This window comes from Helicoverpa zea, chromosome 1 (genome assembly GCF_022581195.2).
Source record: "Helicoverpa zea isolate HzStark_Cry1AcR chromosome 1, ilHelZeax1.1, whole genome shotgun sequence".
Taxonomy (NCBI): domain Eukaryota; kingdom Metazoa; phylum Arthropoda; class Insecta; order Lepidoptera; family Noctuidae; genus Helicoverpa; species Helicoverpa zea.
In genome coordinates, this window is record NC_061452.1 from 5,141,741 (window position 1) to 5,155,606 (window position 13,866).

Here is a 13,866-nt window from a genome sequence, read left to right on the forward strand (position 1 = left end):
ACTAACTTATATTAAAAAAAAACATTTTATGACAAGAAGTACTCACAGTATTAATAGGTTCAGTCGACTACAGCTCCATCCTTAGTAAGTTTTTATGATTAGAAATCGACTAAATGCCGTCATGGTTGACAGCAAGAATGACTTTGACATTTGAAATTGAGAAAAAAAAATAAAGAAGCGGAGCAGAGGGAGGTGTGGATTCAGAAGAGTTGAGGGTCTAATTTCAATTTTATGTATTTCTGTAATTTATTTAAATAGCAAGTCGTCCCCAAATTTAATGGTAATTTAGTCCTCCTTTACCTTAGATTTGCAGTGCACTTTAAATGGGCGATAATGATGATTATTATGATGGTGACGGGTTAGTACTTCGCATGTTAGATAGTGTTATGGTATTTTTATATGTAACTTCTGTAGATGTTATTGATTAATCCAGGTCGTTTGATCAACTGATCAGTGATCACAATATGCATATTGGGTTGAGTATTTTCTTCATGTTAGTGGCTGTAATTTGATATTGTGCCGGCTTTTACACTTGCCCTTACCGTGTGAGCATCGAACCTTCGAAATGTATTTGAAGTTAAAACTTTTAATCGTTCCTTCCTATTTATACATCGGTATAAATATCGCCCAGCTTATTATAGTTTTGTGTGCAATAATCAAACCATATTGAGCTTAAATGACATTGCAGTAGACACTTTGTTTCAAGAATTATTTAAACCATAAAATCACTGTTTATTAGTTTGAAAATGGTTTGTATTTGTTGTCATAGTGGTATAATTGTGGCATGCAATAAAATTTAATGTAAGTAATGTGGAACTAACAAACTAAAATTCAGTGTGTCTACTATGTATATGTACATAAATAATTAAGTTTTGTGATACTTTGTAGACCTGCTAATATACCTATTGAGGAAAGAAGAATGTGTAGTTAGTTATATTTTGTGGTTAAACCATACTATAAACCTTAGAATAATGGTAAAGTAAGGAATGAGGTATGCTGGTTTCCTTATAAACCATTTGTTACAAGCCACATAGATTCTTATAAGGTCAGGATCTATTAGAAAGTTTAATTTCTTGCTTATTGCTCTCTTAATAACTCTCTTTTGATAAATACACATTATGTGGGCTAAGTGCACATTCACATTTATCTTATTCTTGTTGTAAATGGCAATTTTCTCTAAAAATAACAAATTATTACAGTGACTTGCACCAACTAGCTATAACCATGACCAAACCATTTTTTTTTCTAATGAGCTTCAAGCATATGGTTGGTTATGGTTTGTTTATGTTAAATGGTGTGACTGGGCCTTAGTTGTTCTACTATATACTGTCTTGTTTTATTAGGAGAATGGATTCCCTGGGAGCAACACCTGAAGTCATCTATAATTGGGTTGACATAACATCAGATTTCTTCAGTCATATTCAAGGTAAAACCATTATACTTTTACTATAAACAATTACATACCTACAATTTATGCTTTGAAGAATAATAAATAAACAATTAACTTAAATATTGTTTATTTTAGACCTTCAACTTGGAGAGTTACTTCATGATGGGCACTTGTTTGGCCTCTTCGAGGCCATGTCGGCCATTGAGATGATGGACCCCAAAATGGATGCCGGGATGCTCTGCAACCGAGGCAATCCTAAACCATTGAACTTCCAGCAAGCAGTTGCTGTAAGTATTTTATGAAAGCCAGATTTTCTTGCAAACTACAGAATTTCTTGCCATACATCTATATTGATATAATTCTGACTCTGTTACGTTTAACTACATAGATAATTAATATTGAGCTTCAGAGCACATTTTAGTAAATGAGCACTTCTTGCTTTATAATATTACTTTTACTTGCAATACTTTCTGGAAATAATTTACAATTCATTCCGTTCACAGGCTGGAAAGTTGAAAATAGATGATCTAGAGCCGTCCGAGCTAATAGGCATCATTGATGCCACAATGGCTTGCATAGTCTCGTGGTTGGAAGGACATTCCCTCGCTCAGACAGTGTTCACCAACCTCTATCTACATCAACCTCATTCTATCAATAACAAGACTTTGAAAGCATATTGTATTGCTGTGTATAAACTGCTGGATTGCATCAGGGATTGTATTAACAAGTAAGTTCAGCCAATTGTTAGCTCTTAGATCTATGGGAATAAAGTAGATGTTTCCTTGCTTTTGTACTTACAACCACAGCTGAACATTAAAATTCTTAGCTGTGATTGTTTACCTCTGTAATATTTTCCTATGATGCTACCTCAATATGAATCATTTCTGACATGTAGAACAGTGAATAGAAAAATATTAATTCAGTTCTTGTCACCAGGTCTTATAACATATTTTATTCATTTCCAGGGCCCAAGTGTTTGAAGAGGAAGACTTCCAACCCATGGGTTACGGTTATCGTCTGGGCTCGAACCCACAGTCAGGTAACACATATGACGCACGTCTTGAAGTCAGTGAGCAGAAGTGCGTGCTGATGCTTAGAGAGCAAGAGGAGGAACTCAATAAGAAGGCTAGGAGTTCTGATGACGAGGTAAGTTTGAGAAAATTGAGTTGAAAATATGATTGTTTCTAAAAAATAATAATAAATGGGCATGATTGCCTACAGGGCCCTCCTAATGTTGCAGTTTATTCAAGTGTTTCTAGTGTAACCATGGGCAAAATTGCATTTCATTTATTTAAGAATTTTTGTACACATACAATAATTGTGGTAATGTTATTTCAAAAGAAATTGCTTCCAGCATATCTGCTTAAGGACAATAACAATAAAATAGATGTAGACAGTGTGGTGTGTAAATAAAGAAATTGAAATAGAAATTAAAATGAAAGATAATAACTGTATATTATACCTACATAACTAATACTGTAGTATAAATAATGATTTTGCACTTTTGCACACATTTTGCAACCTTATTTTAAATATGCTATCTCTTTCAGGACAATCTATGGGCAGCCTTACAAGCCCGCATCAGATTCACCAGGATGTTCTTCCAAGCTCTCCTGATGATCACAAAGAGAGACTCGCAGTCCGGAGCCGATTGCGTCGCCCTGCTCAATGGCTGCTCGGAGATGATGAAGGTCATTATCAAGACCTCGGGGAAAGGAACACAGCCTGTGGAGAATTGTGAGTTGTATGGCAGAGATTTTTTTTATTACAAGGGAGATATAAAGGGAGTTTTTTTTAGATATTATGAAGAATACTGCTAACTTCTCCCTGTGAGAGGAGGCCTGTGCCCAGCAGTGGGACAATAAAAAGGCTGTAACTGTAACTGCTAACTTTTGCTAGTAGTTTCATCTGTGGGCACTGTGGGAAGTTCTTTACATACTCTGTTTAAAAGCCTAGTGGTTCTTAAGGTGATCTCAGGTGAGACCAGCGTCCAAACAAATTAACGAAAAAATAAACTCTATCGTTTTAATATACAGTACATTAAATTTGATACAAGTACCTATGTATATCTTGTAGTCTGCAATTGATTATTCATACAAGTCATCATAGGTTTTTCATCACCGAGCCTCATGGCTCGACTACTTGCAAATATTCAGAGCTTTTATGAATTTAAGAGACTGCCGAAACCTGTAACCTTTTTTCCATTTTTCAAAATACTCTTTTACCTTTACAGCTGACTCCCCAAATCCCATGGGGTTCGAGCCGATGATCAACCAGCGCCTGTTACCGCCCACGTTCCCTCGCTACACGCGCATCAAGCACCGGGCCGAGGCGCTGCACTACTTCGACGAGCTGGTCGCCAGGCTGAGGCATGCGTGGAAGATCACTTCCTGCACCAACTTCCATACCGCGCTGGTAATATTCATATGTTTGGCTTCCAGTCTTAAATGTATTGACTGCCTGTCTGATTAAAATACGGGCAACCTGATACCATTTGCTGAGGCAGGTTACCAGACTTTCTTAATTCTGATTTAAAGACATTCAAATGACAGCCAGTATTTACCAATTTAACGTGCCTTCCGAAACGCGTAGGAACTTGTTACGACCAGATGTTTCATAAAGCGACCACCACTATTACGAATCTGCAAACATACATGTGGCCATGGTACTTGCGAGAAAGTGGTAGTTTTCAGCCTAAGGTTATATATTTTTGTATTATATATGACTTTGTCAGCAGTTCCCTTGCTCTAATGTATGTGCTATATTCTCTTTTTACTTAAATCATCAAGAATTCTAATTATGTTATATTTCTTTCCAGGACTTCTTCATGGAGTTCAGCCGTCAGCGTGCGTGCATCTTGTCTCGCTCAGCTCTGCAGCTGCTGTACCTCAGCCCGTCGCCCGCCAACACGGCGGCGATGGCTCAGAGCGCTATGAACGGGCCCGCTGGCCAGCCAAGGCCGCATCATCCCTTTGTGGAAATACTCAGAGAATCTGTAAAGAATTTCGTCAACCCGCCCGCTTTGACCCCGAAGTCGCCTATGGTTTCTACGCCGCAAGTAAGTTAGGACATCATTACATGCTTTGTTTTTAATTACTCAAAATTATAGTTCGCTTTGAAATTACAAAACTATTGGGAAGACTTTAAATTGTATCAAGTAGTGGTTTGGTATACATGAATTGGAACCTGACGATGGACATACAGTAAATTAATCCGAGTGAGTTAATTAATTACTGAATAAAACCGCTAAAAATAAATACGTAAATTACAACGAAGAAGTTGTTTAAATTTAAGTTATAAACACAATACATTATATACCATTCATATTATATGTATAACATTTTTCAATACCCAAGATGCATCTCAATATTATTTTCCATTCCCCAGGCTCGGGAATTCGTAGAGAACTTCCTGGCTCGTTGCGTACGTCCGTTCGCGGTGCTGCTACAGGTGTGCGGACACAACCGCGCGAGGCAGCGGGACAAGCTCGCGTTGTTGTTGGACGAGTTCGCTGCACTGCAGGAGGAGGTAATCAAATAATTTCTTATTATATAGAGCAAACGCTCAGAAAGTGGTCAACCAGTTTTGGCAAAAGTTACTCTGAGAAGTAAAAAAGCTGAAGTTAGGTCTCATAAAAAACTTTTCAAACAGGGCATAAAGGGAAATCGACCTTGTCATCTCACGTTGTCGTTTCATCTAACATAAAATAATGATTTATTTTTTTCTACAGAAGTATGTGGATATGAATGTGGTCTTATGAATTTCAAATTAAGAACAGGCTTTGACGCCGCCCCGACTATTCGCCCATCTCATTCTGTCAATACTGGAAATGTGAATGATATACCTATTGGTAAAAAAAAAAACAGACTACACTTTCGATTGATTCGGTTGGCAGGACACAGAAACTGTGCGGTCGAGCTGCAAGTGATGTGGGCGCCGCATCGTTTTAAATGATTCAAAACCATTCTAGAAGCTTTATAAGGAAGTTGTACTGCTAATTTACAGTAACTCATAATATCTGCAGGCGGAGGGCGTGGACGCGGTGGTGAGCGGCGCGGCGGGCACGGGCCCGCGCGCCTGCTTCGGCACGTGGCTGCTGTACCACGTGCTGCGCGTCATGATCGCGTACTTACTGTCCGGCCTCGAGCTAGAGCTCTACAGTGTGCACGAGTACCATTATATCTTCTGGTGAGTTAGTTATAGCATAGGTTAGACGTGGTGGTGAGTGGCTGCTTCGGCACGTGGCTGCTGTACCACGTGCTGCGCGTCATGATCGCGTACTTACTGTCCGGCCTCGAGCTAGAGCTCTACAGTGTGCACGAGTACCATTATATCTTCTGGTGAGTTAGCTATAGCATAGGTTAGACGTGGTGGTGAGTGGCTGCTTCGGCACGTGGCTGCTGTACCACGTGCTGCGCGTCATGATCGCGTACTTACTGTCCGGCCTCGAGCTAGAGCTCTACAGTGTGCACGAGTACCATTATATCTTCTGGTGAGTTAGTTATAGCATAGGTTAGACGTGGTGGTGAGTGGCTGCTTCGGCACGTGGCTGCTGTACCACGTGCTGCGCGTCATGATCGCGTACTTACTGTCCGGCCTCGAGCTAGAGCTCTACAGTGTGCACGAGTACCATTATATCTTCTGGTGAGTTAGTTATAGCATAGGTTAGACGTGGTGGTGAGTGGCTGCTTCGGCACGTGGCTGCTGTACCACGTGCTGCGCGTCATGATCGCGTACTTACTGTCCGGCCTCGAGCTAGAGCTCTACAGTGTGCACGAGTACCATTATATCTTCTGGTGAGTTAGCTATAGCATAGGTTAGACGTGGTGGTGAGTGGCTGCTTCGGCACGTGGCTGCTGTACCACGTGCTGCGCGTCATGATCGCGTACTTACTGTCCGGCCTCGAGCTAGAGCTCTACAGTGTGCACGAGTACCATTATATCTTCTGGTGAGTTAGCTATAGCATAGGTTAGACGTGGTGGTGAGTGGCTGCTTCGGCACGTGGCTGCTGTACCACGTGCTGCGCGTCATGATCGCGTACTTACTGTCCGGCCTCGAGCTAGAGCTCTACAGTGTGCACGAGTACCATTATATCTTCTGGTGAGTTAGCTATAGCATAGGTTAGACGTGGTGGTGAGTGGCTGCTTCGGCACGTGGCTGCTGTACCACGTGCTGCGCGTCATGATCGCGTACTTACTGTCCGGCCTCGAGCTAGAGCTCTACAGTGTGCACGAGTACCATTATATCTTCTGGTGAGTTAGCTATAGCATAGGTTAGACGTGGTGGTGAGTGGCTGCTTCGGCACGTGGCTGCTGTACCACGTGCTGCGCGTCATGATCGCGTACTTACTGTCCGGCCTCGAGCTAGAGCTCTACAGTGTGCACGAGTACCATTATATCTTCTGGTGAGTTAGCTATAGCATAGGTTAGACGTGGTGGTGAGTGGCTGCTTCGGCACGTGGCTGCTGTACCACGTGCTGCGCGTCATGATCGCGTACTTACTGTCCGGCCTCGAGCTAGAGCTCTACAGTGTGCACGAGTACCATTATATCTTCTGGTGAGTTAGCTATAGCATAGGTTAGACGTGGTGGTGAGTGGCTGCTTCGGCACGTGGCTGCTGTACCACGTGCTGCGCGTCATGATCGCGTACTTACTGTCCGGCCTCGAGCTAGAGCTCTACAGTGTGCACGAGTACCATTATATCTTCTGGTGAGTAGAGCATTTGTTAAGCTACTTGTGTTATTAGGTGAGATAGACGTAAGGAAGAGGGTTCTTGTCAAAATCGTGCCATCCCATTGTGCTAAATGCTCAAGCATTACGATACTTATCGATACCATTCTCGAGAACGGTCCTGCAATTCTACCGTTCATTTACCTACAGAAAGGCCAACAGTGGCGTATGGCCAGGAAATAAATAAATAAAAAAAAGCGAAATAAAATCGGGGAGTGAAATCCACTGAACAGTTCCTACTTCAAACCAGAACCCCGTTAAATTGCTGAGTTGTCACACCTTCCTACCACCAAGATTGAACTAGTTATTTATGATCTTTATATTTCTCTATTTTTAACAAAAGTTTATTTTAATAACTAGTACAAAAATATATATATCTTCTCTATAGAATAAGAAACTTATTTTAATTACTTAATTGCAGGTACTTATACGAGTTCCTATACGGCTGGCTGGTATCAGCGCTGGGCCGGGCTGAGAACCTCGCAGGCGACGCGGCTCGACGCGACGCCCGCGACTCGCGCAAGCAGCGCAAGAGCAAGAAGCGAGTGCGGCCATACGCCAGGGAGGGACTGCTGTGCAACGTCATGCAGAACATGTGCGGAGGGTATTATAAGGTAACACAGATGTTTTGGAAGTTTTTGGAAATTAGCGTCCCCAAATATTTCGACGACAATTAATCTGGAGCTGTACTTCAGATCACTTTCTCCTACTGTTTAGCGAGGATCCGTGAAGGAGCTGGTAGGATTTTTGACTGTTGCATGGAAATCGTCAGGGATTTCATGTAGTAAATTATCCCCCATATCCTTAAATGAATTGAATACTACGCGTACAATAATTAATTCCCTGTTACACCGACACCGTGTTTATTTTTTTTTAACTATTATAAATTTTCAAAATGGACGCTTTTGTCATGAAACCTAAATGAGCCTAAATATTTAAAATTAATCATTACTATTTTCGCACCCATTATTTGCCACAGACTTAACGAAGTTTGCAAGTATTTTTTTCTTTTTACCGTACATATTATACATACCATAACCTACAATTTCTTTCTCCAGGCGCTCGTAGCGTTCAAGCTACAAGGCAAGATCCGTCAGCCGCAGTCGGAGTTCGACAACGAGGCGGTGCGGTACAAGCACCGGTTTGCGCCTCTGTCCGTGCTGACGCCGCCGCAGGTGCACTACCACGAGTTCTGCGAGATGACGCAGCCGCTGCAGTACGTTTGTCCATACTAAATTAGGAATTTTTATAGTATGGATTATTGCAAATTTTGACAAATTTAATCCTGGGTGAAAAATATTTCTGACTCCATAATCATTATAAACTGTCTTCCAAAAATGTGGTCTACCACACTAATTTGAACTTCATGAAACAACTGAGTCGATTTATTTCTCCTTACGCTCCATTTGAAAAACAAACCATGGCGATATACGATATCATATCACATAAGGCCCACTTTCGTAGATGATTGGAATCTTTGTGAATTGAATGTAACCCAGATCTTTAGTGATGCCTCCTTCTGTGCTATTCTTTCAGATATCAACATAATGTTCTAACTAATGTAAGACTATATTTTCAGATACGAGAACCCTGTGATACTATATCTCGGTGGATGCAAACACTTCCAGCAGGCTCGCTCTTTGCTTGAAACCATCACAACACCAGATCAGGAAGTAAGTAATTAAATACACTATCTGAGTCAAAGATAACTTCTATTTTATCTGATGTCTTGATTCGCCAATGATAAGGAATGTTCCAGAACCTTGATTTTGAAATGATAAATATCTTTTGATTATAGAAAGATTATAATCTTTAAGTGATGTAATGCAATGAAAGTAAATATATTATTCTGTTGTATTATGAATTTGATTGCTAGTGAAATTATTTGTTTAAAAAGTGGGATAACCAACCTCTTGCGAATTACCAGTTCTATTATTTTTACCTGTATTTTATTTTTGTTTTTGCCCTGTGAGTCTGCTTTCTTTAATTGCTTAATAAATACAATAAATCATAAAGATCTTTTTCTAAAGATAATTTGCCTTTTTTCAGGTTCAAGATCTGCTGAAGGTAGCCAAAACAAATTTCGTAGTATTAAAGCTGTTAGCCGGAGGACACAAACGGGACTCAACGGTGCCACCAGAATTCGACTTTTCAGTACATAGACATTTTCCTATTATAAAACTAGTGTAGTATATTAATATCAAAAGTTGACAAACTCCTTTTAATGAACAAAGCAGCTATTTGTTGTGGAGCTGTGTAGCTAGTCTTTTCAGTCAGTCTTTGATTGACTGGTTCTAGAATTTTCTACCAATGAGAAGGAATCTTTCTTCTCTACTATTGCAGTTTGAAACTGCATTGGAAAGAAGAGATTTTTTTTTTCTCTAAATAATAGTATAAATGTCTTTTGAGAAAAAGGCAAGATGATAAAATATAGGTGTCACATCTTCTTTAGAAATAAAAGGTACTTTAAATATCTCGAATGTTCCATTCTACTCCAGGGAATTCTTAACTCCTAAGACTCAAGTATCAAGATTGTTCACTCTCTAGTTTATGTAACAGATTATAATTTATCAAAGTACAGATTATACAAGGACTCCTAAATGCAACATTATGTAAATTAAATTGTATTGATTTATTATATTATCGTGTGTATAGACGGAAATTTTAAATATAAATGATTTTTTAAATGTGCAATAAAAATCATTAAAATATAATCTGTAATATATTTTATTTTCCCTCATTATTTACTGGTAAGATTTTTCTTGGTTGCGCATGATGCAAGTAAAGCAACTTTTACCGCCATTTTCGTTTGTTTGCTTAAGTAAAGATCTACACCACAAAAAATAACTCGTATTTAAAATATCAAAGCATTTACTTATACAGGTTCAACGCGTTACAATAAATGTGAGATTTGGACAGTACTTGTTGTACTTGATACACTTGTTATTATATCTTTCAGAATATTTTGTAATATTATTATTTTGTTTAAGTTAGTTGCCTTCTTCATCAGTGTCCGCGTCAGAGACGTCCGTATAACATTCGGCTTCCATTGCTTTTACCCTCAAGAAGTCTGTAGCCTGCGGACCTGAAATCAATAGATGTAAACTTTTCAGACATTTACCAAATTTATAAAGATGTATCCGTGTATGACTGCCATTAATAGTTGATTATCTCAGGACGCATTTACATCTAACAAGCGAGTGCTCATTCTATCCCTATTCTGTCGATTTCCATTTGAGAGAACAGCGAAGAACTCTCAGCATCTTTCATCTCAGATCTCACGATGAAGTAATTTTAAAAAGTTGAGACGTACTCAATAGTGCTGATAAAGAAGTTTTCGACATACACAAACATGCCAAAATAGGGTTTGAATGTCTTTCACGGAAAATTCAAAGTTTCAAAATGGCTTTAGCTTAGATATTAAATATCTTCTACCAAGTTTCTATTATTGTTGTTTACTTTTGTCGAGTTGTCAATAAACTGCGGGGTATCCTAATGACTCATAGCAGAGACAGACCGCGTAATAGGATTAAGTTAAACCTAGCCTTGTGTAACATTCAAATTGAATTAGGTTTATTTGACCTTCGAGTGACACGTCCCTAACCTGAACCATTGCCCTAGTTTGGCGCGATACTACTGAGATTTTACAGCATTCTAAAGTACTCAGACTACTACTACTGAAATGTACTCAGTAAACTTAAATTTTTATCGAGTCATAAAAGCCGTTCTGAGCATTTCTGATTCACTTTTCCACCCAAATATATTAAGTAGTCCCGAGGGAGAACACCAGAAAGGTCTAACGGTATAAAAATATTTGTCATCCCATGTTCCATCATGGCAAAGAGCCTGTCTTAAAACATATGAAACTTATGAGGGTTAAACGTCTCGTGGCTTGGTCCACATAAATTTTAAGGAAACTCAGCGTGAAATGAAATAACAAAATTTTATTGGCCTTACCTTCTGTATACACGACATTGGCCCCGAAGTCCTGTATAGGCGTTGGTGTGATGGAGCGATCATCGCCGCCCTCAGCATTGTCCTCGTCGTCGTCTTCACTCTCTATTATTATCTCTTCTTCTTCGCACTCCTCAACCTGAAAATGATAAGAACTTATATGAGACGAGTAAAGCGCTATCCACACATTTCCGGGAAATCGTCCCTGCCGTGTTCCGTCAGGGACGGAGAAAAAAATCGGCGTGAGTTTCTGGCATAATGTGTGAAATTCTCCTAAAGTTTCTCTATCTTCCCCCAGCTCACATACCCAAATACGTTTTTTTGCCTGCTTATGGTCTTCTTGGTCATCTGCTTCTTCTTCATCTAGCGCTATTGCAATCATTGCCAACTCTTCTTGGTTAAACAAAGACATCGTGTTGTGTGCGTATCAGCTAACGAAACAGATTACACTGATACCGATTTCCCTGGTATGTGTGAACACGGGTGGCGGATGGCACGTCCCTGACGGGAACACTGAAACGATCTACTCGGAACATGGATAGCCCTGACCCGGAAATGTGTGGATAGCGCTTTGACGTAAATAACTTTTGCGTCTTTACTTTAGCATATAATGCCCTCTCTTCGTTATGACAGTCCTCACTGATTAAGATTTATACATCAGGCCATAATCATTGCGTATTTTTGTAAATACTTAGTTCGCGGTGTTACACCCTCTTGCCTGAATATGGACAGCAACTTAACATGCCTCGATGTTACTTTGACATGACTGCATGTCAACAAAAACTTTTACACAAGAAGAATAATGTTATTTAAAGTTACATGTTTATACGTGTTTGATGGTAACGTGGCCATCGCAAAACTGACCTGAATATCAAAAGATTGCTGCTTATTCTTATAGTCGAGGAGTGCTGAAGACGACGACTTCTGTTTCTGATGAGACAAGCGCCTAACATTGCTAGGTGAGGGCGTGCCCTGGTCGGGGTCTCCGTCGCTGACCAGGTATTCCACGTCCAGGTTCAAAGGCAGGTTAGGGTTGCCTGATACCTTTCGCCGGCGCAGTTGGCATTCTGGTTCGTCTGCCATTTTGGTGTACTGAAAAAAAGTTTTAAGAGTGATATTAAATTTTACTAAAACTAAATATAAAACACTACAATCCAAGAATGAATAGCAACACAACAGATGGAGATCTACCAAGTTTGTGGATGCTATACGTTCGTCCATGGAATGTTCAAGGCAACAAAACAAAATCAAAGGCTTTTCTTCAGCCGCATCTTCGAAATTATAAGGTGCAGACAGTATCGGAGAGGAGTCTAGTTTTCAGCAGCATAAGGAAGCAGCAAACGATTTCTTACCTGTACATACATATCCATTTCGAATGTAAATAATGTTTCAAAGATTTTATTGAAGTGACAAAACGTCTTTAAAGTTACATACTACTAATTGCATTAGCAGCCTCTTCTGTATAACATTGAAGCTAGTTTATAATACGTTCAAAATCTACTTACGAGGTGTGAAGAATCCTTGAAAATTCCACCTCCAGGTGTTGTCTTCTAATTAAAAAAGCACGTCTTATTATTGGGAAATGACGAGGTATCCATGAAAATGGTGGGTGGACACTGGGGCGGGTGACGGCTAAGTAGATAGCTTGCGGGTTCTAGAACGAAGCCCCACGTTGCTAATCTGCACGGTTTGGTTTCAGGTGTACATAACTGTGGGGCACTTTAGAAGGTAGTTAGTTTTGAAAGGGAAATGTTAGATTGGCAGCAGAAGAACTTGGATTTTATGTGTCTAACGGGAAGGGTACCTACATAGATTACCTAAAGATACTTTAGATAGGCTCAGTCATTATTAGATATTAATTCTTTCGTTTCTTGCTTCAGGAAAGATGCATCTTTGTCTTATGTTTATGGGCAAGCCGGGCGTATTTTGCAGGCATATTGATTTTAAGTTTTTTTCAACTTTTCCTGTTTACTTGATAAGTTTTCTGTTAAATATTAATGATTCACAAGCTTATATAAAAATCAAACCTTGCAGCACTTATCAAACCATTAAGGATTAAATACTATTAAAAGATTTACGTGCAGGTAATTTCTACTAGAAATGTTAATCCATTTTTACGACTGAATTGCTATGTTTTAACCCGTACGGAAACTCTTATCTTTCAAAGAATTTACTTTTATTTTCATGAAAGGTGACCTCATTTAAAATGTGTCATGGGCACTGAAAGTAAATCCATGTTATCTGTAAATGTAGTAGGTACTTGGTATAGGTACAAATTAATATGGTCTTGTTGACCGAGTGTTGACTTTCCCTGTCACTTGTGGGGATTCTACGCTTCATGATATTTTTGTAGTTAGGTACGCATACTACTTGAAAGGTATTGAAACACGCAAGTCGTATAAACCTAATTTCTTAAATATTATGACAAAAATGGAAGATAAAAAACAGGAATAGTTTTGTCCAATCAATAAGTTATTGGTCTAGGTAGGGTGTATGAAGTTTTGATTACTTCATAAATAATTTATTTAATTCATCATCCTCCGAGCCTTTTCCCAATCATGTTGGGGTCGGCTTCCAGTCTAGTCAGTTTAGTCACCGAATTCAGCTGAGTACCAGTGCTTTACAAGAAGCGACTGCCTATCTGACCTCCTCAACCCAGTTACCCGGGCAATCCGGTACCTCTTGGTTAGACTGGTGTCAGACTTACTGGCTTCTGACTACCCGTAACGGCTGCCAAGGATGTTCAATGACAACCGGGACCTACAGTCTAACGTGCCATCCGAAACACAGTCA

General features: G+C 39.6%; 2 protein-coding genes across 7 annotated transcripts; one reads left to right on the forward strand and one right to left on the reverse strand.

Annotated features, from left to right (window-relative positions):
• The first annotated feature begins 143 nt into the window (after window positions 1-143).
• LOC124630752 (N-alpha-acetyltransferase 35, NatC auxiliary subunit) lies at window positions 144-9,833 on the forward strand. Of its 5 annotated transcripts, XR_006984446.1 has the most exons (15): window positions 170-358; window positions 1,344-1,426; window positions 1,526-1,677; window positions 1,894-2,117; window positions 2,356-2,536; window positions 2,941-3,127; window positions 3,624-3,805; window positions 4,209-4,448; window positions 4,778-4,918; window positions 5,415-5,578; window positions 7,541-7,733; window positions 8,178-8,335; window positions 8,699-8,792; window positions 9,169-9,389; window positions 9,512-9,833. XR_006984446.1 is itself a non-coding variant. In XM_047164747.1 (14 exons), exons 2-14 carry the CDS (start codon window positions 1,348-1,350, stop codon window positions 9,307-9,309), a joined length of 2,136 nt encoding a protein of 711 aa, XP_047020703.1. In that variant the 5' UTR covers window positions 144-280; window positions 1,344-1,347; the 3' UTR covers window positions 9,310-9,833. The 5 variants fall into 5 exon arrangements, 4 of the variants coding, with proteins under 4 accessions (XP_047020703.1, XP_047020712.1, XP_047020694.1 ...); XM_047164747.1 differs by having other exon boundaries at window positions 144-280; window positions 9,169-9,833; XM_047164756.1 differs by having other exon boundaries at window positions 151-215; window positions 9,169-9,833.
• LOC124630781 lies at window positions 9,831-13,118 on the reverse strand. Of its 2 annotated transcripts, XM_047164793.1 has the most exons (4): window positions 12,579-13,118; window positions 11,938-12,165; window positions 11,077-11,212; window positions 9,831-10,204 (listed from the first exon to the last, which is right to left on the reverse strand). In XM_047164793.1, the coding sequence occupies exons 2-4, from the start codon at window positions 12,154-12,156 to the stop codon at window positions 10,110-10,112; spliced, it is 450 nt and encodes a 149-aa protein (XP_047020749.1). In that variant the 5' UTR covers window positions 12,157-12,165; window positions 12,579-13,118; the 3' UTR covers window positions 9,831-10,109. The 2 variants fall into 2 exon arrangements, with proteins under 2 accessions (XP_047020749.1, XP_047020740.1); XM_047164784.1 differs by lacking the exons at window positions 11,938-12,165; window positions 12,579-13,118 and having other exon boundaries at window positions 11,077-11,914.
• Between the last annotated feature and the right edge of the window lie 748 nt (window positions 13,119-13,866).